Source organism: Entelurus aequoreus, linkage group LG08, assembly GCF_033978785.1.
Source record: "Entelurus aequoreus isolate RoL-2023_Sb linkage group LG08, RoL_Eaeq_v1.1, whole genome shotgun sequence".
NCBI lineage: Eukaryota > Metazoa > Chordata > Actinopteri > Syngnathiformes > Syngnathidae > Entelurus > Entelurus aequoreus.
In genome coordinates, this window is record NC_084738.1 from 10,541,828 (window position 1) to 10,564,252 (window position 22,425).

The window sequence follows — 22,425 nt, forward strand, 5'->3', positions numbered from 1 at the left end:
GACAAAACGTTTCTTCTACATATAAAAAGTGCAACATTAAACAGTTTCAAGTCAACTCATCATGCTTAATTTATTGCAGCATTTGGGAAGCCTGTAGTTGATTTTTATTATGTAAATGTTATATTTTTATCAACATGTGATAGCAGGGACCCTGCCATTCAAAACTAGGCTGCTGCATTACTAATGATTAATGTAACTATAGCTGAAAAAATAGTACAATAGCAATAGGAGAGACTATTCATCCCTGAACACCATGGAGTTCATGTAGGCTTTATGATGCACTTACATTATTATATGAACTATCAGAGACAGAAACTCTTCATTTAACATAATGTCCTTTTTTTGCTGCTTCAACACAGCTCAATCAACACAGAAAAAGGAAAAGTGAAATAACAGACAGACAGGACTTTACTGTCTGTAACACACACACACACACACACACACACACACACACACACACACACACACACCGCAAAATGAGCTAACGTTACGCTAAAAGCGAATTAGCCTTCACCTTAAGCCAGGACTGCGAGCGAGCTGACCGCTTGTCCCTCTTGGGGTCACGGTGGGTGCTGGAGCCTATCTCAGCTGCACTCTGGCGGAAGGCGGGGTACACCCTGGACAAGTCGCCACCTCATGTGCTTTAAGTTGCAAACAAAATTTTGAGTTACTAGAATCTCATAAGATCGGCCCAAAACATCCGGTCTTACCCGCTAGATTTAGCTTATAGCTAAAGAGTGCACCACACTGAAGTAGAATGGGTCTAACGTCTGCCAAAAATGGTAAAATAGTATCTGAATGGTAGACATTTATCCATGAAAATATTTGACGACAAAGCAGGCGGAAGGAGATACCGTAGAAATCCACTCTCCAAGGTAAATGCTAGGGGTGTGGGAAAAATCGATTCAAATTCAAATCACAATTCTCACGTTGTGCGATTCAGTATCGATTCTCATTTTTCAAAAATCTATTTTATTTTTTATAATTGATTTTTTTATTTAATTTATTTTTTTAATTAATCAATCCAACAAAACAATACACAGCAATACCATAACAATGCAATCCAATTCGAAAACCAAACCCGGCCCAGCAACACTCAGAACTGCAATAAACAGAGCAATTGAGAGGAGACACAAACATGACACAGAACAAACCAAAAGTAGTGAAACAAAAATAATTTTCAACAACAGTATCAATATTAGTTACAATTTCAACATAGCAGTGATTAAAAATCCCTCATTGACATTATCATTAGACATTTATAAAAAAAAGAAATAAAAAAAAAAGAAGAATAGTGGCTTACACTTGCATCGCATCTCATAAGCTTGACAACACACTGTGTCCAATATTTTCACAAAGGTAAAATAAGTCATATTTTTGGTTCATTTAATAGTTGAAACAAATTGACATTATTGCAATCAGTTGATAAAACATTGTCCTTTACAATTATAAAAGCTTTTTACAAAAATCTACTACTCTGCTTGCATGTCAGCAGACTGGGGTAGATCCTGCTGAAATCCTATGTATTGAATGAATAGAGAATTGTTTTGAATCGGAAAAATATCATTTTTGTATCGAGAATCGCGTTGAATCGGGAAAAAAAAATCGATTTATAATCGAATCGTGATCCCAAGAATCGATATTGAATCGAATCGTGGGACACCCAAAGATTCGCAGCCCTAGTAAATACTGCACATTATTATTGCATCAATTCATTAAACTACTGTAGTTGTTTGTACTACATGTTAATGTTTTGGTCTTTTACAATATTTCCTATACAAAAGTTAGATTTCCTTTTAAAAAGCTTGTTACATGTTAAAAATCCAGCGTTTTTTATTAAATGTATTTAAATTTATTTCAACCATTTGAGTGTTTTGAGTTAAGAGCTCCGTCACAGAACCAATTAAGCTTGTGAGTTGAGGTACTGCTTCCAAAAAACGATTATTTATGGTGGTTGTCCGGCCATATTTAAATTATGCCTCGTGATGCAATTTAATAGCATCAAATCATTTCAAATTCGATCATCCAGTCTTTAAGCGCTGAGTGGAATAATTTCAGGAAAGCCTTTTGACCTACAAATAAATGCCAGTGTTGTTATTCGTCATGTTTGCTTTAGTCAGCAGCGAGTGATGGATGTCCAAACATGGCCGATGTTTAAAACATACTGCATGCATGATTTCATGTGCTGGACGTCAAAGTCCATTTACGTTTCAATCTTCACTTATTTGCAACCATGTGTAACATCAGCGCGTTTTGCTGATCGGTGGCGCTCTTATTTCAGGCTTCACGCCGCCAGGTATGGACAGATCGTCTCCGGAGAACAGTCCGGTCCACGGCCTGGTGAGGCAGACGTCAGTGAGCACGGGGGCAAACATTCCCATCATAACGGAACTAGGTAGGCTTCACTTGGTGCTGGCTGCGTGTGCCCTTTCCACTCCCTAGTAACCATTGTTTCTCCCTTAACGCCTGCCTGTCCAGCAGCGTTAGCAAAGGCAGGCAAAAAAGTGCCTGTGATTTCACTCAGTCAGGATAAAAGCAGCGGGACCAGCATACAAATGATTACGGAGCTTGGTAAGAAAAGAGGAAAGAGCAGCGCTGTGCAAGTCTTACTGTACTCCACATCTGCTTGGTTTGACTTTCTTTGGCTGCCTTCATTTGCATGGCAACACTTGAAACTCATGCTTCCAGCCAACAAATGGATAGCAAGGACCTCCGCCAGGGTAATAAAATGTGTCAACTTCAAAGTCAATGACATCTGTTCTTAAACACAATTTTCATTTTATTGTAGTTACTAAAATTGTCATTATTATTGACCTGCTCGTGAAGCAATTGCTGCAAATTGAATAGCAATGAAAGCCCCTCCACACTGGTGCTTGTACATATAATGCTAGATGTTAGCACTTTTGCTACTTTACCCATTTCAACATTTCTTCTATTTACATGGCGTGATGTGAGAAACTGCCTTGGCACTCGTGTCGCCATGTTAGCATTTTAGCCAATGTCTTTTGATATTGTATATACTTAATACCTACAGTATTTGTTGCATTAAAACCTCTAAAGCAGACTTGGGCAAATTAAGGCCCGGGGGCCACATGCGGCCCGTTAAGCTTTTCAATCCGGCCCGCCGGACATTCCCCCCAATTTTTTTCCCGATATTTAAGATCGATTGTTACCCTTCGCGTTCATATTTCGCTGTGTTTGTTGCATTTTTCTTGCGTTTCGCTTGATTTTAAAATATGTCGATCGAGATGGGGGGGGGTGACGTTCATTTGTTGTCAATATTCAGTGTTTTATCCTTCATAGTTAATATTGTAAATGCCACATTCTTTATTTTTATGTACCGTAATTTCCGGACTATAAGCCGCTACTTTTTCCCCTCGTTCTGGTCCTCGCGGCTTATACAAGGGTGCGGCTTATTTACGGCCTGTTCTTCTCCGACACAGACGAACAGGATTTCGGTGGTTTTAGTACGCAGGAGGAAGACGATGACACAATGATTAAAGACTGACTTTTTATATACCGGTAGGCTGGTTATTTTGATAACGTACAGGCGAGCACTTTGTATTACTTTGCACCGTTGTACTATTTGTACTCTGCACGAATGCTGTTCGCCATGTCAAAGATGTGAAAGTTTGATTGAATGATTGAAAGATTTATTGTTAATAAATGGGACGCTTTGCGTTCCCAAACAGTCATCTCTGTCCCGACAATCCCCTCCGTGGTAGCAGGAACCCCTATATACTACGCTAATTACACATCAAAACCCTGCGGCTTACAGTCGGGTGCGGCTTATATATGGAGCAATCTGTATTTTCCCCTAAATTTAGCTGGTGCGGCTTATAGTCAGGTGCGGCTTATAGTCCGGACTATAAGCCGCACCAGCTAAATTTAGGGGAGAATACAGATTGCTCCATATATAAGCCGCACCTGACTATTAAGCCGCAGGGTTTTGATGTGTAATTAGCGTAGTATATAGGGGTTCCTGCTACCACGGAGGGGATTGTCGGGACAGAGATGACTGTTTGGGAACGCAAAGCGTCCCATTTATTAACAATAAATCTTTCAATCATTCAATCAAACTTTCACGTCTTTGACACGGCGAACAGCATTCGTGCAGAGTACAAATAATACAACGGTGCAAAGTAATACAAAGTGCTCGCCTGTACGTTATCAAAATAACCAGCCTACCGGTATATAATAAGTCAGTCTTTAATCATTGTGTCATCGTCTTCCTCCTGTGTACTAAAACCACCGAAATCCTCTTCGTCGGTGTCGGAGAAGAACAGGCCGTAAATAAGCCGCACCCTTGTATAAGCCGCAGGGACCAGAACGAGGGGAAAAAGTAGCGGCTTATAGTCCGGAAATTACGGTACATTCTGCGTGTCTCATTCAGTAAAAAAAGGAAAAATACCATTCTGTTTTTTTGAAGCGGTCTGTCATAACTTTTTTAGCATTCAATCAGACATTATTGTGAGGTTTTGTATTAGTGTTCCTAAAAAGAGATATACCGGCCCCCAGACATATTTTTTTCTGTAAATGTGGCCCCTCGAGTCAAAATAATTGCCCAGGCCTGCTCTAAAGGCTTAGTGGCCACATGCGTGGACAGCACCTTTTAGCTCTTATTTCCAAAATTGTGTACACTACTGAATTGGGGTCTTATGGCCGCTTATGTGGACACTTATACTGCCATCTGGTGGTGTCAGAAGAGTATAACATACAATGGAATTTAGGGAAAAATGTGTAAAAATAAGAATTAGCATGTCAAAAAACATTAAGTACAAGTTTGTGTACTTATGGACTAAGTACATCATATCAAAAGATGATTCTTAGTTTTTATTCTAATTAGGGTCCAATAAGCCCAAATAGCAGAGGGAAATTAAAAAAGCATGTAAACAAACAGCTTGGGCCTTAAGAGGTTAAGTATAATGACAAAAAATAAAAAAGTATAATGACTATTACCTTGGCACTTTTGGGTAGTGATGTGCTAATCGATACTGAAATATTGATATCGCCGATACCAGATCTTGATGCTCTAATATCGATACTTTAGTTCAGGGGTGTCCAAAGTTTTCCGCCAAGGGCAGTATACTGAAAAGTCAAAGTAGGCGAGGGCCAAAAATTTTTCGCCCTGAGATCGGTAGGTTGTGAGTTCAAACCCCGGCCGAGTCATACCAAAGACTATAAAAATGGGACCCATTACCTCCCTGCTTGGCACTCAGCATCAAGGGTTGGAATTGGGGGTTAAATCACCAAAAATGATTCCCGGGCACGGCTACGCTGCTGCCCACTGCTCCCCTCACCTCCCAGGGTGACAATCATTGGTACTTTAACTTTTTCATTTAAAAAAAAAAAAAAGAAGAAGAAGCTAAAAACAGATATTGTGATGATGAAGCTGACTCGCGTCCCAAATGTGATCATAGGAAGAACAAAAATATACTACGGTTTTAAGACTTAAGTGGCCAGAAACAGTTAGCGTCTACAGCTGGGGTGCCCGAAGTGCAGCACGAGGGCCATCTGTGGACCGTGACCCGTTTGTCATTGGCCCTTGGCACATTACAAAACAAACACCAGCAAAAATTGGGAAAACAGCAAGAAGCACAATGATAAAAAACAAATATTGAAATATCCAAATATCGAAAAGGTTGGTGACCACTGCTGTAGAATGTAAACATTTTAATAACAAAGGACATAATGCAAGGTTTCCACATCGAATATTTTGAATTTGTAATAGTCGCACGTGCATAAAGAGGTTAACACTTTAAAAGTAAACAATTAGGTCACTTTAACAATATGCTAGTTATGAAGGCATCTTCTTGTGACTAGTACTTCTTTGGTAGTAATATAATAGCCCAGAAGGTCAATATTTTTTCAATATTCACTGAACTGAGATCTAATGAGGTGGGATGACGTCTCGCGTGACATTTTAAGCAATTGTTAGCGGATAAGCAACCATTTTTCCCCAAAAAACTTTGTTCATTTGTAATTGTGCAATTCAGAAGCTGTGTACGTTTCCAAGAATTAGTACGCCAGTCATCGGTCGGTGGTTTTGCCAGCATCACATTCTCCTCTGTGACTTCCCTCCAAGATGCTTGCACGTGTTTTGACACATGCAATTGGAAGTTTTGTTTCAGCTTTACAAGACAACTTAATAGCATGTTGTGTTTATTGCTGAAGGACGACTTTGAAGTGAAGAGTGGAGCATGGAGTGTGCATGACTATTTTAATACTTGTGTTCTGGGTTTGTTTTAGGGTTTTTATTTGGGCTGGATTAGTTAGGGTGGGAATAAGGTTTAAGGTTACCTAAGGTTTGAGGGTTTGGGTTTTAGTTGGGGGTTAAACACCAACTTTGACAAAAGTTGATTTCCCACATTAAAAACATGGTATGTTTTTTTGCTTGTAGTTAACGACTCCAACGTTCAGTTCCTGGACCAAGACGATGATGACGACCCAGACACAGAGCTGTACCTGACTCAGCCTTTTGCCTGTGGGACCGCTTTTGCCGTCAGCGTGCTGGATTCTTTAATGAGCGCCGTAAGTAACGGAATATTTTTGTTTCATTTCATGTCAGTGTTGTATTGTGCAGAATAATATTGCCCAGACGAGTTGACTTTAGCTCAACGACATGTTGTCTTCCTTATCTGGCAAAATAGTTGGGATTGAATCAGCAGCGCACATAAGTTAATCGACAGTCAATGATCGATGAATAGCTTATTATGCACATCTTTAGTTTCCACGTTTGTGTTAATCAATACTGGACAAAAATGATTTCTATATACTTTGTTTTAGCTCCAACCTTATATTCCAACACCAAAACAGAAATTTGCCTATGCTGTTTTTGGCTTAGTACACAGGTCCAACTTTTCCACTACAAAGGGTCCCGGAGCCCACTCAAATATCTTACTCTTGATTTTAATTATATTCAATAATTGTATCTTACCTAATTACAGTTTACAACCTTGTCAAATGATATGAACGCATTTGTTAATCACAAAGATTATTATTATTACTATTTTTAAGGCTTGGTGAAGCTGAGTACAAAAATAAATAATCAAATATACTGCAAAAGAAGGAAAAAATTACATACAATTTACACAGTGCTAAAATAAATACATTTTTACTAAATTATTAATAAATAAAAACAATATTATATTTCTTGAATAAACTGTCAATAAAATCAATGTGCAAATGAAAATACAGCTCCACCACTTAAGTCATAATTTTTGCGCTTGAGATAGTTATTACTGCCACAAGTGGTGAAAAGGTGAATTACAACTGAGCACCGCTGCGGCCCATCCAGACCACAACTGTAGAACATTTATTTTTGGCGGCCCTATGGTTAAGAAATGCTGGCTTATTGGATATTGCAGGAGTGTCCAAACTTTTTCGCATAACAAAACGTCAAAGTGTGCAGGTGCCATTTTTGATCATTTTTTATTTTATTTAAAAATGCTGAAAACAGACATATATTTAAAGACCAAAATTTAGTGTCAGCTTTGTTGTATAGGTGACAAAGTGTGGACAGCAGTGAAAGCTTAGTTGGCCTGCAACATATTGTCGGAAAAAAACAACAGTAAAAATGTAAAAAAAAAAAAAAAAAAAAGACAAAATGTAATGAGAAAAAGCTGAAATGTTGATACAACAATTCAATAAGTCACTTATAACCAATGGTGTGTCGTAAGGGCCAGCACAGCCTTCTCTGCTGGCCTAACATTACCAGAAATCATGATCATAATTAAAGATAAAAGTAAAATATCAAAAAGTATCCATATTCTCTTCATATCATATTATGCTCCTTCCAGCGCTGTTGTTTTTAGTTTAGAGTTTTTATCCAGTCAGAATTCAGCTAGCTTATGTTGCCATGCTGTACCAAATCTGCCTAGAGCCTTCAGAATCAACGATGCTGGCGTCCGTGCGCTGTCAGTGAACGGGGACATACAGTGACAGACAGTTGCAATAGCCAATCAGATCACGCGTTGTTGTCAGTAAGGCCTTCTAGATGGCCCAAGGCAGAGATATAGTGATGTATGAGCCAGGTAAAATAAGAACTCCATTACCCAGCATGCCACAGTAGTGGAGAGCATGCACAGTAGCCCTATTTAGGTTGTTTAATGTAGACATGCCGGTGTGGAGTAAATTTTAAGAAGTCAGCCAACATGCCTCGTCTGCATCTTTTATGATTAGACAAGACAGCACGTACATTTGCAAGGCCATTTTCAAGAAGGATATTTAAAGAGAAACTACATCTTGTGAGACCAAGCTAGCTCAGCTGTCAATGAAATGTGAGTTCAGAGATTTTATTTCTTTATCTTTTAACGTTTAAAATGTTTTTTTGCAATTTTAATTTGGACAGTACTACATAAGACATGTTTTAATTGCTGATGCGGGTTTATTGAGTTTTAAATGCGCCAGAAAATAACCCCGTTTTGTACAATGTGCAGTAGTGTGTAAATGTGTTTCTGTATAGTATTTCTCCAGCAATGGTCATGTGGTGACTTAAATGATGGTATTTTGAGAGGTAATCATTGAAGTCGGACATCACTGAAGGCCTAGGTGGGAAACGCCTGGCCCGCCACGGCTTATAACACAAAGCTGGCACTAAATTTTGATAGATTTTTTTAATTTCAAAATATCCCCCACAGACTTAGCCTTTTCAAATGTATTACATTGTCAGCTTTTTTTCTCACTACATTGTCTTTTTGCTCTTTTTTCTTACATGTTTACTTCCCCCCCCAACATGTTGCGGGCCAACAAAAACTCGAGCCGCGGGCCACAAATGGCCCCCGGCTGCACTTTGGATACCTTCTATTCCTAACAAAACACAAGTCACTGAGCCAGAACGTAGGACTCTTATCCTCTTTGCGTTTGAGTTTGGCTTTGGCGGAAGTCTTACTACTACAGTCATTTAGTAGAGTAACGGAACTTTTCCAAAAAACGTTCTCTGATGCTCGACGGGAAGCTGGGAGAAAAACTGAAGGCTTCATTTGTCTGCCTTTCACTTTGAGTGAGGTTAGAACAAAGCTGCCTTCAAGTGCAGTCAGAGGTAATGCTGCCTAATGGACAGGCCTCATCCATCATCCTAGTCAATCCTGCAGTCGGCGGCTGAGGGAGATGTCACGCTGTTGTTAAAGCGCGTATGGGCGGGGACGGGAGGTGGGCAAGGCAAGGAAAAGGGCAAACATTTGTTACTTTACGCTTCTTCCTTCAATCCCCACAGACGTACTTCAACGACAACATCCTCACCTTGATCCGCACGCTGGTGACGGGCGGCGCGACGCCCGAGCTGGAGGGGCTCCTGGCGGAGGAGAACGCGCTGCGGGGCGGCTACAGCACGCCGCAGACGCTAGCCAACAGGGACAGGTGTCGCGTGGCGCAGCTGGCCTTGTACGACGGGCCCTTTGCAGACCTCGGGGTAAGAAGTCTTGTCGAAATGAGCTTGTTTTGGTCGGTGAAATGTGTACGGACGATGGTTGCACAGATAGCGTCAGGAATAGTAGGGCTAGGAATAACTTTGTTAGGGCGGAGTGGTTGGCTTTTGTAGAGAAATATACAAAAATGTTTGTAGGACCACAGTGGTGAAGCCTATGTTGGGGTTGTGGGCTAGAGTTAAGGAAATGATTCAGGCATGTGAAATTTCGGCGAAAACACGGAAATCCACGTTTTTTTATATTACCGTATTTTTCGGACTATAAGTCACAGTTTTTTTCATAGTTTGGCCGGGGGTGCGACTTATAGTCAGGAGCGACTTGTGTGAAATTATTAACACATTACCGTTAAATATCAAATAATATTATTTAGCTCATTCACATAAGAGACTAGACGTATAAGATTTCATGGGATTTAGTGATTAGGAGTGACAGATTGTTTGGTAAACGTATAGCATGTTTAAATTGCCTTTCAAATGTCTATTCTTGGTGTTGGGTTTTATCAAATACATTTCCCCAAAAAATGCGACTTATACTCCAGTACGACTTATATATGTTTTTTTCTTCTTTATTATGCATTTTCGGCCGGTGCGACTTATACTCCGAAAAATACGGTATATAAAATTACGTTTAAAGAAAATCTCTTTGCCTCATTTGCAGGTATTAGCTGTTCCTCTTGCCTAAATATCGCACTGAGTTGCAGGACGGGTAGATGATCACCGAAATAAGCTTGCTCGTTAGCTAAACATCCAGCTAGCTTGCTTATGTTGCCTATGTTTGCTCTTTTCGAGCCACAGCGTTGACGGCTGTCCACTTTGCTACTTATCATATTTGGATGGTTACAATCCGAACAGTGGTAGTTTCAAACCAGTTGTAGTTCTAGAGCAAACCATATCCAATTGTATTTACTTTCTGCAAAGTATGTGAAAATACTGTCTAAACATCACAGAATGCCACAAATTCAGTCAGCCATTTTGAATATTCCGCTCCTAATAATACCTTCGGAAATTCCTGTAGATTGGCGTCACAAAGGGGAAACCTTTCTGCACTCTGACCATGTTATCTTATCAGCCATACTGGAAATGACCTCAAATTAGAAATAGATGTGGTGTTTATCATTCACAATCCTTATGTAAGACAAGAACACATATGATTGGCTTTCTTGATGCATTCGAAACCGTGAATAAATAGCTAACAATTGTTTTAACCCTTCGTGAGGATTGTGACTGAATCTTCGGGGCGGGGTTTGGTGGTTACGGGGGGTGTATATTGTAGCGTCCCGGAAGAGTTATGCTGCAAGGGATTCTGGGTATTTGTTCTGTTGTGTTTATGTTGTGTTACGGTACGGATGTTCTCCCGAGATGTGTTTGTCATTCTTGTTTGGTGTGGGTTCACAGTGTGCCGCATATTTGTAACAGTTTTAAAGTTGTTTATACGGTCACCCTCAGTGTGACCTGTATGGCTGTTGATCAAGTATGCCTTGCAGTCACTCATGTGTGTGTAAAAACCGCATATATCATGTGACTGGGTCGGCACGCTGTTTGAATGGAGGAAAAGCGAACGTGACGACAGGTTGTAGAGGACGCTAAAGACAGTGTCTTTAAGGCACGCCCCCAATATTGTTGTCCGGGTGTAAATCGGGAGAATTGTTTCCCCGGGAGATTTTCGGGAGGGGCACTGAAATTCGGGAGTCTCCCGGGAAAATCGGGAGGGTTGACAAGTATGGACAGAGAGCATCTCAGTGCATAAGAGTGCGTACTACAGATGTAAGAGAGCAGAGACAAACTCAGCAGTCCAGTTGGGATCGACTAAATGTTCTGAAAATACAATGACCTGCATGAATGACAATAACTATATGTTATGATTAGGGATTTGGCCAGTAAAAAAAATGGCACTGATGATGTTTTTGTAGGACGGTGGTTGCTACGGTGACCTCTTTTGCAAAGCCCTGAAAACCTACAACATGCTCTGCTTCGGCATCTACCGGCTACGTGACGCACATCTAAACGCCCAAAGTCAATGTACCAAACGGTGAGTTTCCCGTCTTTATGGTAACAAACGTATATCCACAGTACATAAGCGTGAATGTGTTGGTTCTTTTTCTCCAGATACGTCATCACCAACCCACCGTACGCCTTTGAGCTGGTGCCCTCCGACCTCATCTTCTGCCTAATGCAGTTTGACCACAACGCTGGCCAGTCGCGGACCAGCCTCTCGCACTTGTCTCACTCGTCGCATTCCTCCAGCAAAAAGAGCTCATCCGTCCACTCCCTCACCGCCATCAATCGCAACAACCGCACCAAGAGCAGAGATCCCCGGGACAAGCTAAAGTACGTATGCACCAAACCAAGTACAATACTCAATCAGCCTGTAGGACTTTTTTAGATTAAAGACTTGCAGCTCTTCTTAAAGGGGAACTGCATGTTTTTTTAAATTTTGCTTATACTTCACAATCATTATGAGCAGTGTTCATAATAACGGCGTTACTTTTAGGTCCGTTAGCGATACCCTGATGCAACGTGGTGCGCTACTTTTAATGTGGTTTTATGTCAACAAGACAGCGTCATAAGTGCAGCAAGTTCAATGCAGGAAATACCTTTTTACTAATAAAAGCAACAAGCAGCACCTCACTAAAATGAACTTGATATCAAATAGGAAGAGGCATAGTCACACTGACACAGCAGACAACATATGCACACAATGGGAATAATGAACAACAAATCAATGATTGAAGTGACAAACATGCCATACCGTTTGTTGACAAGGTGATGTGACAGCCATCGAAACATATTCAATCTCTTTATTAACCAAAGATAACATAATCTGGTGAAAAAATTTAAAAAGCACTGGCATCAGAGCCGACAAACTGCTAAAGCTAACAAACACAGCTCTGTTGATACCCTTAATGTCATCCATCACTAAAAGCACAAACACACACACACACACACACACACACACACACACACACACACACACACACACACACACACACACACACACACACACACACACACACACACACACACACACACACACACACACACACACACACACACACACACACAGTTCACTCATATGAAACGTCTCTTGACTGCATATGCCAGATATTTCAAGTTTTTTTTCTTAAGTAACATAGTAATCACTTTCCCTAGTCCATTTATCTTTATTAAAGAGTATTTCCCAAAGGAATTCAATTACTTCTTTGGTAAAGTAATGAGTGACTTTAATTAGTTACATTTTAAAAGTAATTTTCAGAACACTGATTATGAGAGACAAGAACATACGTCTTCTTTTTCTTAGGATTCTAAAGATTTAAAAAACGCTTGCAAGATGTGGCTAAAGGGAGTCACCATTGACCTCTGAAATGACTTCAAAACCCTCCGTCAACGTTTTGTATACACACGGCAAGTCTATATATAATGTAGAAACAGACACGTACATAACAATATGTACAATATTTACAGTATTTTGGTCATTTTATGCACTACCGGAACTTATCTCCTGGGCGAAATTATTTCCGTTCCCATAACAGCACACTTCTGACTTCCGGCAACAAGTGTGTTCCAACTTCCCGAAACAAACTCGAGTGTCTAATCATGGCAGACTTGGTAACAGACAACGAAGATTACTTTTTTTGTACAAGTGAGGATTCACAACCTTATCTTTTTGAAGCTGAATATACGGAGGATGAACTGGTGGTTATAGTAGCGAGCACGAAGAGAAGGTGAAATGTTGGAGCAGACGGTAGCCGAGAGAGTGAGGCCAGCCTGAGTTGACGCTGTAAATGTGGAAGTTGGATCAAGCTATGTGGAAATATAAACAGTGTGCTTACCCCAATTCAGCTGCACCAAACAGTCCATCGATTAAGTCACTATAATATTGATCATGATACACGCAGTACGTCATGATTGTTAGTACAACTACATACACTGTCGAGCTAGCTGTTTACAAACAAAACATGAAATACTTTACAGATTCTGTAATATGCTTGTTCATGTTTTTAGGACTGGTGTCCTATTTCAGTGTTGTGCATTACAAACTCAGCTGCTGATGCAGAAGTTAGCATACAGCTCATGCCGTAGCATGCCATCACAAGGTGATGTTACTACTACTCTTACAATAACAATGTTGCTACAGCTTGGTTATTATACAGGTTACGGAACATAAATGAAGTATTGTTGGCAATTTTTTTAATGCATTTTTAAAGGGATTTAGAGGAACAATGACTTGTTCTCATTAGCTGCATTGCTAGCCACTTAAAACAAGCTGATTATTACAAATTAAATAATTAAAAAAAACTGTGTTGTTGTCTCTCATAAGGATTGCGAAGAAAGGCAAAATTCCAAAAAAGACGTGCGGTTCCCCTTTAGGTTTGGTAGTTATACACATCTATTGTGCTGCACAGGCTGTACATACCATCATTAAAAACTGTAAGGTTCCTAGTGGGACTATGTTGATGTTGAAAACTAGGGGTGACCCAATAGAAATGTTGATCTCATACAATATCAGCACATATCATACATACTTTTATTTTGTAGTTAGGAATGTTAGAAAAGGTTTGATCAAGTGAAATTGGTCAGAGAGCAATGCTAGGTATGGAAAACACTAACCTATTTATGTATTAATCGTCTGGAATTGATTTATGCTGTCTTTAACTTAAAGTGGAACAGTAATTGGTTTTGCCGACACCCAGTGGTCACAAGCATTATCCCACTAAAAAAATGCTATCGTTTTATTTTGCTAATTGTATATGTTAAAACCTTAATATCATAGTTAGATAATTGGCTCTGTCTTAGAAGTATGTTAACTTCTCCTAAATTACAGGCTAATTTTAGCATGTAATATTAGTTAGCATGCTAACATTAGCATGCTAGCTTTTTATGCTGGAATTTTCACTAATTTTATGCAATTAAACCTAAAAATCATGGCTTTAGATACTTGGTGCCATCTTAGAAGTATGCTAACTTCAATCAGAGGTTTACAGCAACGATAACAGGCCCATCTACATATCCGCAGGAATTTGCTCGTTATTACTGTAGCTCAATATGGCAGGAGCAGTTTGACTACTAGCGCCTTAAAAACAGCAAAGATCCTCCATCTGACGGGAGTACCAGTGGATGTGTTCTACCTTAGAATCCACTGATGCCTGGCACTAACAGACCTTTGATGTGTTGTAGAAAAGACATGGTTTACAGATGAGCAGGACAACACTCACCTGAGGACCATGAAGCACATCAAGCCTGTGAATACGCTCGCCAACAACAAGATCGCCGGCAGCTCGGTCCCCATCGGGGAAGCGGACGACGAAGGCCGGCATCTGGAATCCTAGAGTGGGGGACAAATACGTAGACAATCAAACCGTTGCGGGCGGCTGGAGCTGAGCACCAAATAAAAGTTGCCTTCCCAGCTGACTGTTGACCAACAACATTCACACTCGTCGGTGTTTGCACACTTCTTCTGTACAGCGATGGCCACCGTTGGTTCACGACATTTGTGATTAGGGCCAGTTGTTACCAATGACACTCAGCTCCAGCCTTACTGTTTGTCGTCGACTTACCTTTGCCTTTTTTCACAACGTAATGTCACTGGCTTTCTTCCAAATATGATAGAGCTGTTTTGCTAACGACAAAATCACCAAAAACAAAACGGTAGAATGTTGAAGCCACGTATCGCATAACGTGGGCGTAATGAAGTCCTCCTTTGGCTGGAAGCACTGCCCGATGATACATACGCGTTTGTATTATTTCTTTGACACCCCCGTGAAAACAGCTCTATCATACGTTCCATGTTACATCCCTGTGATCAAAGCATATCCGCTTTAGCGTGTGTTTGACTAAGATGTGTCACTGGTACCACCAGAGGGCAGTGCTTCAGCCAACGGAGGACTCCAGAGAGCCCACAGCTGCGAGAAGAGGCTTCAGTTTCGATTGAATTAGAAAATGTCTTAACAATGTGAAATGTTTCGCTCTTAACTTGTGGCCACAAAAACAATGCTGCTAAGTTATGTATACTACTAATAGGCTTGTACATTTATTGTTTATTTGTATTTTCAACAAATTAAACAACTATGTATTGTGTTCTCCTGTTTTTGTCTGAATCCGGGGGCTTTTAATTTGGTGCACCTAAACACCAGCCAGGCAGCATTTACAGTCGTACACTGGTAGACACTTTTATAGGCACCAACTGAATTATGTTGGTTCTACTGGGTATTGATTAGGGATGTCCGATAATGGCTTTTTGCCGATATCCAGTATTCCGATATTGTCCAACTCTTAATTACCGATACCGATATATACAGTCGTGGAATTAACACATTATGCCTAATTTGGACAACCAGGTATGGTGAAGATAAGGTCCTTTTTTAAAATTTTTATAAAATAAAATAAGATAAATTAAAAAATGTTCTTGAATAAAAAAGAAAGCAAAACAATATAAAAACAGTTACATAGAAACTAGTAATTAATGAAAATGAGTAAAATTAACTGTTAAAGGTTAGTACTATTAGTGGACCAGCAGCACGCACAATCATGTGTGCTTACGGACTGTATCCCTTGCAGACTGTATTGATATATAATGTGGGAACCAGAATATTAATAACAGAAAGAAGCAACCCTTTTGTGTGAATGAGTGTAAATGGGGGAGGGAGGTTTTTTGCGTTGGTGCACTAATTGTAAGTGTATCTTGTGTTTTTATGTTGATTTAATAAAAAAAAAACACTAAAAAAAACGATACCTATAATAAAAAAAATTATACCGATAATTTCCGAGATTACATTTTAAAGCATTTATCGGCCGATATTATCGGACATCTCTAGTATTGATTCATGTAAAATCCAACGGTTTTCGAAACCGGTGTTGCACGTGACCACTAAACACCGACTCAAAGCACTCAGCCAAACTTCTAAGTAATGTTGCAATTTTCAACACCAACAAAGCAAGTATACTTAGTAGAAAACGCTCAAACGTAAAATAAGCCTCCAGTGTTCCAAAATGTTAGCTCGATGCTAATTCACACTGGATTTGCCACTGACAGGCTGCCATTAGCATTAGTGATTTTACATGGCAGCTCCAAATTTGGCAATGAAATCTACGAGGATGCACGTTACAATCAAACAGCTGGTGTGTAATAAGAGCAATACTTACAGTATACACACTTTGCAGAGCGCAATGTAACTCATTCAGGTTCCTGGAAAACCTACTTGCTAGTTAGCCAATCCATTACTGCCATTGAATGTCTTGGAACTGCATTGCAAATAAGACTTAAATGTGTAAGAAAATGAGATGTAACAAAATGGACAGCACAGTTATAAACAGCTCATTTAAAACTATCAAAAACTATTAACAGCTATTAACACACACAAAAGAAACGAAAATTCCTTGGGACCAGGAAATGGTACCGTATCTGTTCAAATGTGAACGGTACCCATCCCTACACACTGGGGCCAGAGTTGGGTAGAGTAGCCAAACATTGTACTCAAGTAAGAGTAGAGTTACTTCAGAGTAATATAAATAAAATAAAAAGTAGTCATCCAAATTTTGTATATATGGAAAAAACTACTCAAGTAAGTGGTGAGTAACTTCTGATTCATTTAGTAGCTATTTTCTAATGGTACCTGAACTACAACTGTAGTTGGTGTGTGTGTTACTACTACTACTACATGTTACTACTACTACTACATGTAGTACAAAAGATGTACTTTTTACAGTCACTTATGACGTTATAACAGGGTTAATGTTAGCATATGAGCAGCTAAAACAAATATCCTTTACAACTTACAATAAGCTTTCTCTAGTTGAAAGTGGAATTATTGTAGGCTGAAATGTGAAGATTTCATATATATACTTAAATATACTGTATATGTACATATGTTATGTTTCATAGTTTGTAAGTAAACATTAAAGTTATGCTGAATCGTATAGGATTTGTCACTTTTTACAGTGTGTTCATGTGACTGCCAGTCTGTTTGATTGGTCCAATGGAATCAAAGGTTGCGAGTGCTTACGTTGGATTGGTGGAACAGAGTCATGTGACCATGCCCGCTGGATGAAGTGTCTTGACCAGCCAAATTATTTATTTGAAAGCAGTAATCAATGGATTAATGCATATTGTTATGATATAAATTAGGGATGTTCCGTTCAAGCTTTTATACTGCCGATTCCGATACTGATAATCTATGAGTGAGATTGGCCGATACCAATATATATTAACTGTACAATTTTAAATGTATTAATAGTGAGTATTATTGACAGTGAAACAATATCAACACAATATTAAAAAATAAAGCCTTATTCTCTTTTATTACATACAATTGTTTGGGCAAAAACAAAGTACAATAGTACATAATAACCAACCAAAAGTTTAAAAAAAATACCATCTATTACTCACAATTATTCCCTGAGTTTATAAACATGAACAACCAAAAAAATTATTTTGAAAAAATGAAAATATCGATCTGATCACCCTTGTATTGACATGTGATGTATTGATTGTGAGAATTCTGACACACAAACAGTTGTTATATTATTATTTATCTAACTCTTATTAATCTACTTGTTAATAATTGATGTTATATTCATGTTAATAAGTTTCATGTTACTTCCTGCAGTAACATACGTCTATCTCCACTTTTAATTGATTGATTGAAACTTTTATTAGTAGATTGCACAGTACAGTACATATTCCGTACAATTGACCACTAAATGGTAACACCCAAATAAGTTTTTCAACTTGTTTAAGTCGGGGTCCACATTAATCAATTCATGGTAAACTTCTTAAACTTGACTAAACACTTGATATGTCTTGGTGTTGTTTCAAGCTAGTTTAGTGGTTAGCTTAGCTATTAGCACGTGTGTAGCCTCCAGTCATTGATACTTGATAATGACACTCAAGCTACTGAGAAATTGACTTTATTTGCCGTAAAAGAGATGGTTATTATTAGTTGAGGGGATCGGCTCCACACTGTGTATGGAGACACATAATTAGGTGGTAGCCGCATGTCAGCCAGAGAGGATCGACATTAGAAGGCATTAATCGGCACAGGCCGATCACATACTTTTTCACGAACATCGGCAAACGCTGATCAGTGGCCGATCGATTGGCACATCCCAAATATAAATTAATGTAGCGGTTGGAATGAAGTCAACTGACTAAAAATAGCGTTTCTTCTGCACCAAAATGCTTAAGTAAAAAGTATTTTGCAATAAAAATAATCTTAAAAGTACAAATTATTCAAAAAGTTACTAAATATAATCGAGTAAATGTTCTGCGTTACTACCAACCTTTGTCAGAAGCACATGCCCACCGGTTGGATCACTTGGTAGCAGGGCTCACACTTCACGAAACCTAGAGGAAAATATGTGAATTAATGGATGAGAACTATACCTAATTATGACAGAGACAGTTTAAAACTATAAAGATCCCCACAATATATGCAACATGGTACAATTGGTCTGATGCTAACCTATAGTCCAGTATTGATCCGAATGCTGGGTCTGTTTAGCCTCTAAAAGTAGTATAGCTTCGGGAATAACCGTACAAATTAATAATTGATTGATTTATTGAAACTTTTATTAGTAGATTGCACAGTACAGTACATATTCCGTACAATTGACCACTAAATGGTAACACCCGAATAGGTTTTTTAACTTGTTTAAGTCGGGGTCCACGTTAATCAATTCATGGTACAAATATATACTATCATCACACAAGTTAATCATCAGAGTATATACATTGAATTATTTACATTATTTACAATCCGGGGGGTAGCATGTGGAGGGGGTTGGGGCGGGGGGGTTAGGTTTGGTTGATATCAGCACTTCAGTCATCAACAATTATATCATCTGAGAAATGGACATTGTAACAGTGTAGGTCTGACTTGGTAGGATATGTACAGCGAGCAGTGAACATAGTGAGCTCAGAAAGCATAAGAACAAGTATATACATTTGATTATTTACAATCCGGGGAGGTGGGATGTGGTGGGGCGACGGTGTTAGTCTAGGGTTGTAGTTGCCTGGAGGTGTTCTTTTAGTGCGGTTTTGGAGGAGGATAGAGATGCACTTTCTTTTACACCTGTTGGGAGTGCATTCCATATTGATGTGGCATAGAAGGACAATTAGTTAAGACCTTTGTTAGATCGGAATCTGGGTTTAACGTGGTTTGTGGAGCTCCCCCTGGTGTTGTGGTTATGGCGGTCATTTACGTTAAGGAAGTAGTTTGACATGTACTTCGGTATCAGGGAGGTGTAGTGGATTTTATAGACTAGGCTCAGTGCAAGTTGTTTTACTCTGTCCTCCACCCTGAGCCAGCCCACTTTGGAGAAGTGGGTAGGAGTGGAGGTCTAGAAGTAACCTGACTAGTTTGTTCTGGGATGTTTGGAGTCTAGATTTGAGGGTTTTGGAGGTGCTGGGGTACCAGGAGGTGCATGCGTAATCGAAAAAGGGTTGAATGAGAGTTCCCGCTAGAATCTTCATGGTGCTTTTGTTGACCAGAGAGGAAATTCTGTAGAGAAATCTTGTTCGTTGGTTGACCTTTTTGATTACAACATTATAACAGCTAACAAAATGCAAACAAGTAGTAAGATGGCAGTACAAAAAGTGCTAAGACAAACCTGCCTAGCAATAGCATTTACAGTATTAAGAATATCGTGGAAAAAATTACCACTAGCCTGTGCGTCGTTCAGTCTAACAGATCGCATTGCAAGTACATAATGTGCCAAATACGCGCCCATCCTAACAGTGGGTAATATGCTAACGTATAGCAATATGAGTAGAGAAAGTGACAAGTACGTTACCATGCTAACAGATCGCAAAAAAAAAAATCCAAATATGCTACCATGCTAACAATGGGTACATGCTAACGTGAATACAGCAAGTGTCAAATATGCTACAATGCTAACAATGGGTAGATGCTAACATATAACAATCCGAGTACAAAACGAGCCAAATATGCTACAATGCAAACAATGGGTACGCGCTTGATTGATTGATTGAAACTTTTATTAGTAGATTGCACAGTACAGTACATATTCCGTACAATTGACCACTAAATGGTAACACCTGAATAAGTTTTTCAACTTGTTTAAGTCGGGGTCCACGTTAATCAATTCATGGTAGCTAACATATAGAAATGTGACTATAGAAAACATGCTAACAGATCACAATGCGTGTACAGAAAAATCCAAATATGCTACCATGCTAACAATGGGGACATGCTAACGTGAGTACAGCAAGTGTCAAATATGCTACAATTCTAACAATGGGTACATGCTAACATATAGCAATGTGACTACAGAAAATGCCAAATATGTTACCAAGCTAACAGATAGCAATGTGGTTACAGAACGTACCAAATATGCTACCGTGCTAACAATGGGTACATGCTAACATATAGCAATGTGACTACAGAAAGTGCCAAATATGTTATCAAGCTAACAGATAGCAATGTGGTTACAGAAAGTGCCAAATATGCTACCTTGCTAACAATGGGTTAGGGCTGCAACTAACAACAATTTGATCATCGATCAATCAATCAATCAAGGTTTATTTATATAGCCCTAAATCACAAAAGTCTCAAAGGGCTGCACAAGCCACAACGACATCCTCGGCACAGAGCCCACACAAGGGACGTCGATGTGAATGACTATGAGAAACCTTGATCTGTCGATTATTACTTCGATTAATCGATTAATAATCGGATAAAAGAGACAAACTACATTTTTATCCTTTCCAGTATTTTATTGAAAAAAAACAGCATACTGGCACCATACTTATTTTGATTATTGTTTCTCAGCTGTTTGTAAATGTTGCAGTTTATAAATAAAGGTATACTAAAAAAATAAAAATAAATAAAAAATAAAAAAAGTAGCCTCTGCGCATGCGCATAGCAAAGATCCAACGAATCGAAGACTAAATTAATCGCCAACTATTTTTATAATCGATTTTAATCGATTTTAATCGATTAGTTGTTGCAGCCCTACAATGGGCACATGCTAACATATAGCAATGTGACTACAGAAAGTGCCAAATATGTTACAATGCTAACAAGCTAACAGATAGCAACGTGGTTACAGAAAGTGCCAAATATGCTACCTTGCTAACAATGGGTGCATGCTAACATATAGAAACGTTCCATTGACGATTATGTTTCAAAATATAAACAGATGATGAAATTTGGACCTGAGAGTTTCCGCCGTACGATCGATCCGCGTCACGGACTTAAAGACCCAGCGTGGCTAACAGATAAGCAAGCAAGGCGCGGTCGCCACAGGCTGGCCTCGTGACGCCGGTTTCCACGGCGACGCTGCGCTCGGAGCGCACCAGTGCCACGGTGGATAAACAGCGATCCTTTAGCAAAACAAGGGGTCATTACGGCAGCTTGTCAAATCAATGTTGAGAGTGTCCCGGCTGATTAAGGCGTCGTCCTCTCAGCGGTGACACAGTGTCAATAGTGGCTGGCCCGTGGCGGCACACTCCCATGATTGGACTGAAAGGCCTATCAGTCAGGCAGCTGAGCTGGACTAATGATTCCCTCTGCTGCCTATTAGACAGACATGACAGTTTAATCCTGTGGGCCAGACCAGGGAAAAGTGACCTTGGCGCTTCACGTTGAGGCTGAGGTGAATTGACAAGAGCAGATAAATCTTTACCTTTGGGCTATTAACTGAATTAAAACTACGGCAAACACAAGGAAGACGCTGTTCTTTCTCCTCTCTTCTTGTTCCCTTTGCTCATTTAAAACGCCTCACTTGGGAATAATTGGCTTCAACAACAACAAGAAGTGCTGACAAAGCTAATACGCTGTTTTGCTTATCGTATGCCACTTACGCTAGCTACATATGTTCGCGACATACGCTAGCTACATATACTAGGTAGCTAAGCTAGTTACATACGCTAGATACATAAGCTAACTACATATGTCCGTGATATGTTAGCTACATATGTTAGCTACATACACTAGGTACCTAAGCTAGTTATATACGCTAAAATAGTTACATACACTATAATA

The 22,425-nt window shown here is 39.4% G+C and overlaps 1 protein-coding gene across 6 annotated transcripts in view; it reads left to right on the forward strand.

Moving 5' to 3' along the window:
* LOC133655395 (calcium-activated potassium channel subunit alpha-1a-like) overlaps positions 1-15,498 on the forward strand; it is a 151,138-nt gene extending 135,640 nt beyond the window's left edge. For 2 of the 6 annotated variants that reach the window (XM_062055510.1, XM_062055511.1), the window contains exons 24-30: positions 2,282-2,395; positions 2,479-2,571; positions 6,401-6,531; positions 9,215-9,409; positions 11,335-11,453; positions 11,531-11,752; positions 14,600-15,498. In XM_062055510.1, the coding sequence (XP_061911494.1) occupies positions 2,282-2,395; positions 2,479-2,571; positions 6,401-6,531; positions 9,215-9,409; positions 11,335-11,453; positions 11,531-11,752; positions 14,600-14,621 (896 nt within the window). In that variant the 3' untranslated portion in view covers positions 14,622-15,498. Of the gene's footprint in view, positions 1-2,281; positions 2,396-2,478; positions 2,572-6,400; positions 6,532-9,214; positions 9,410-11,334; positions 11,454-11,530; positions 11,753-14,115; positions 14,118-14,599 lie in introns of all 6 variants that reach the window. The other 4 variants (XM_062055512.1, XM_062055515.1, XM_062055514.1 and 1 more) reach the window with 3 other exon arrangements.
* The last annotated feature ends 6,927 nt before the right edge of the window (positions 15,499-22,425 follow it).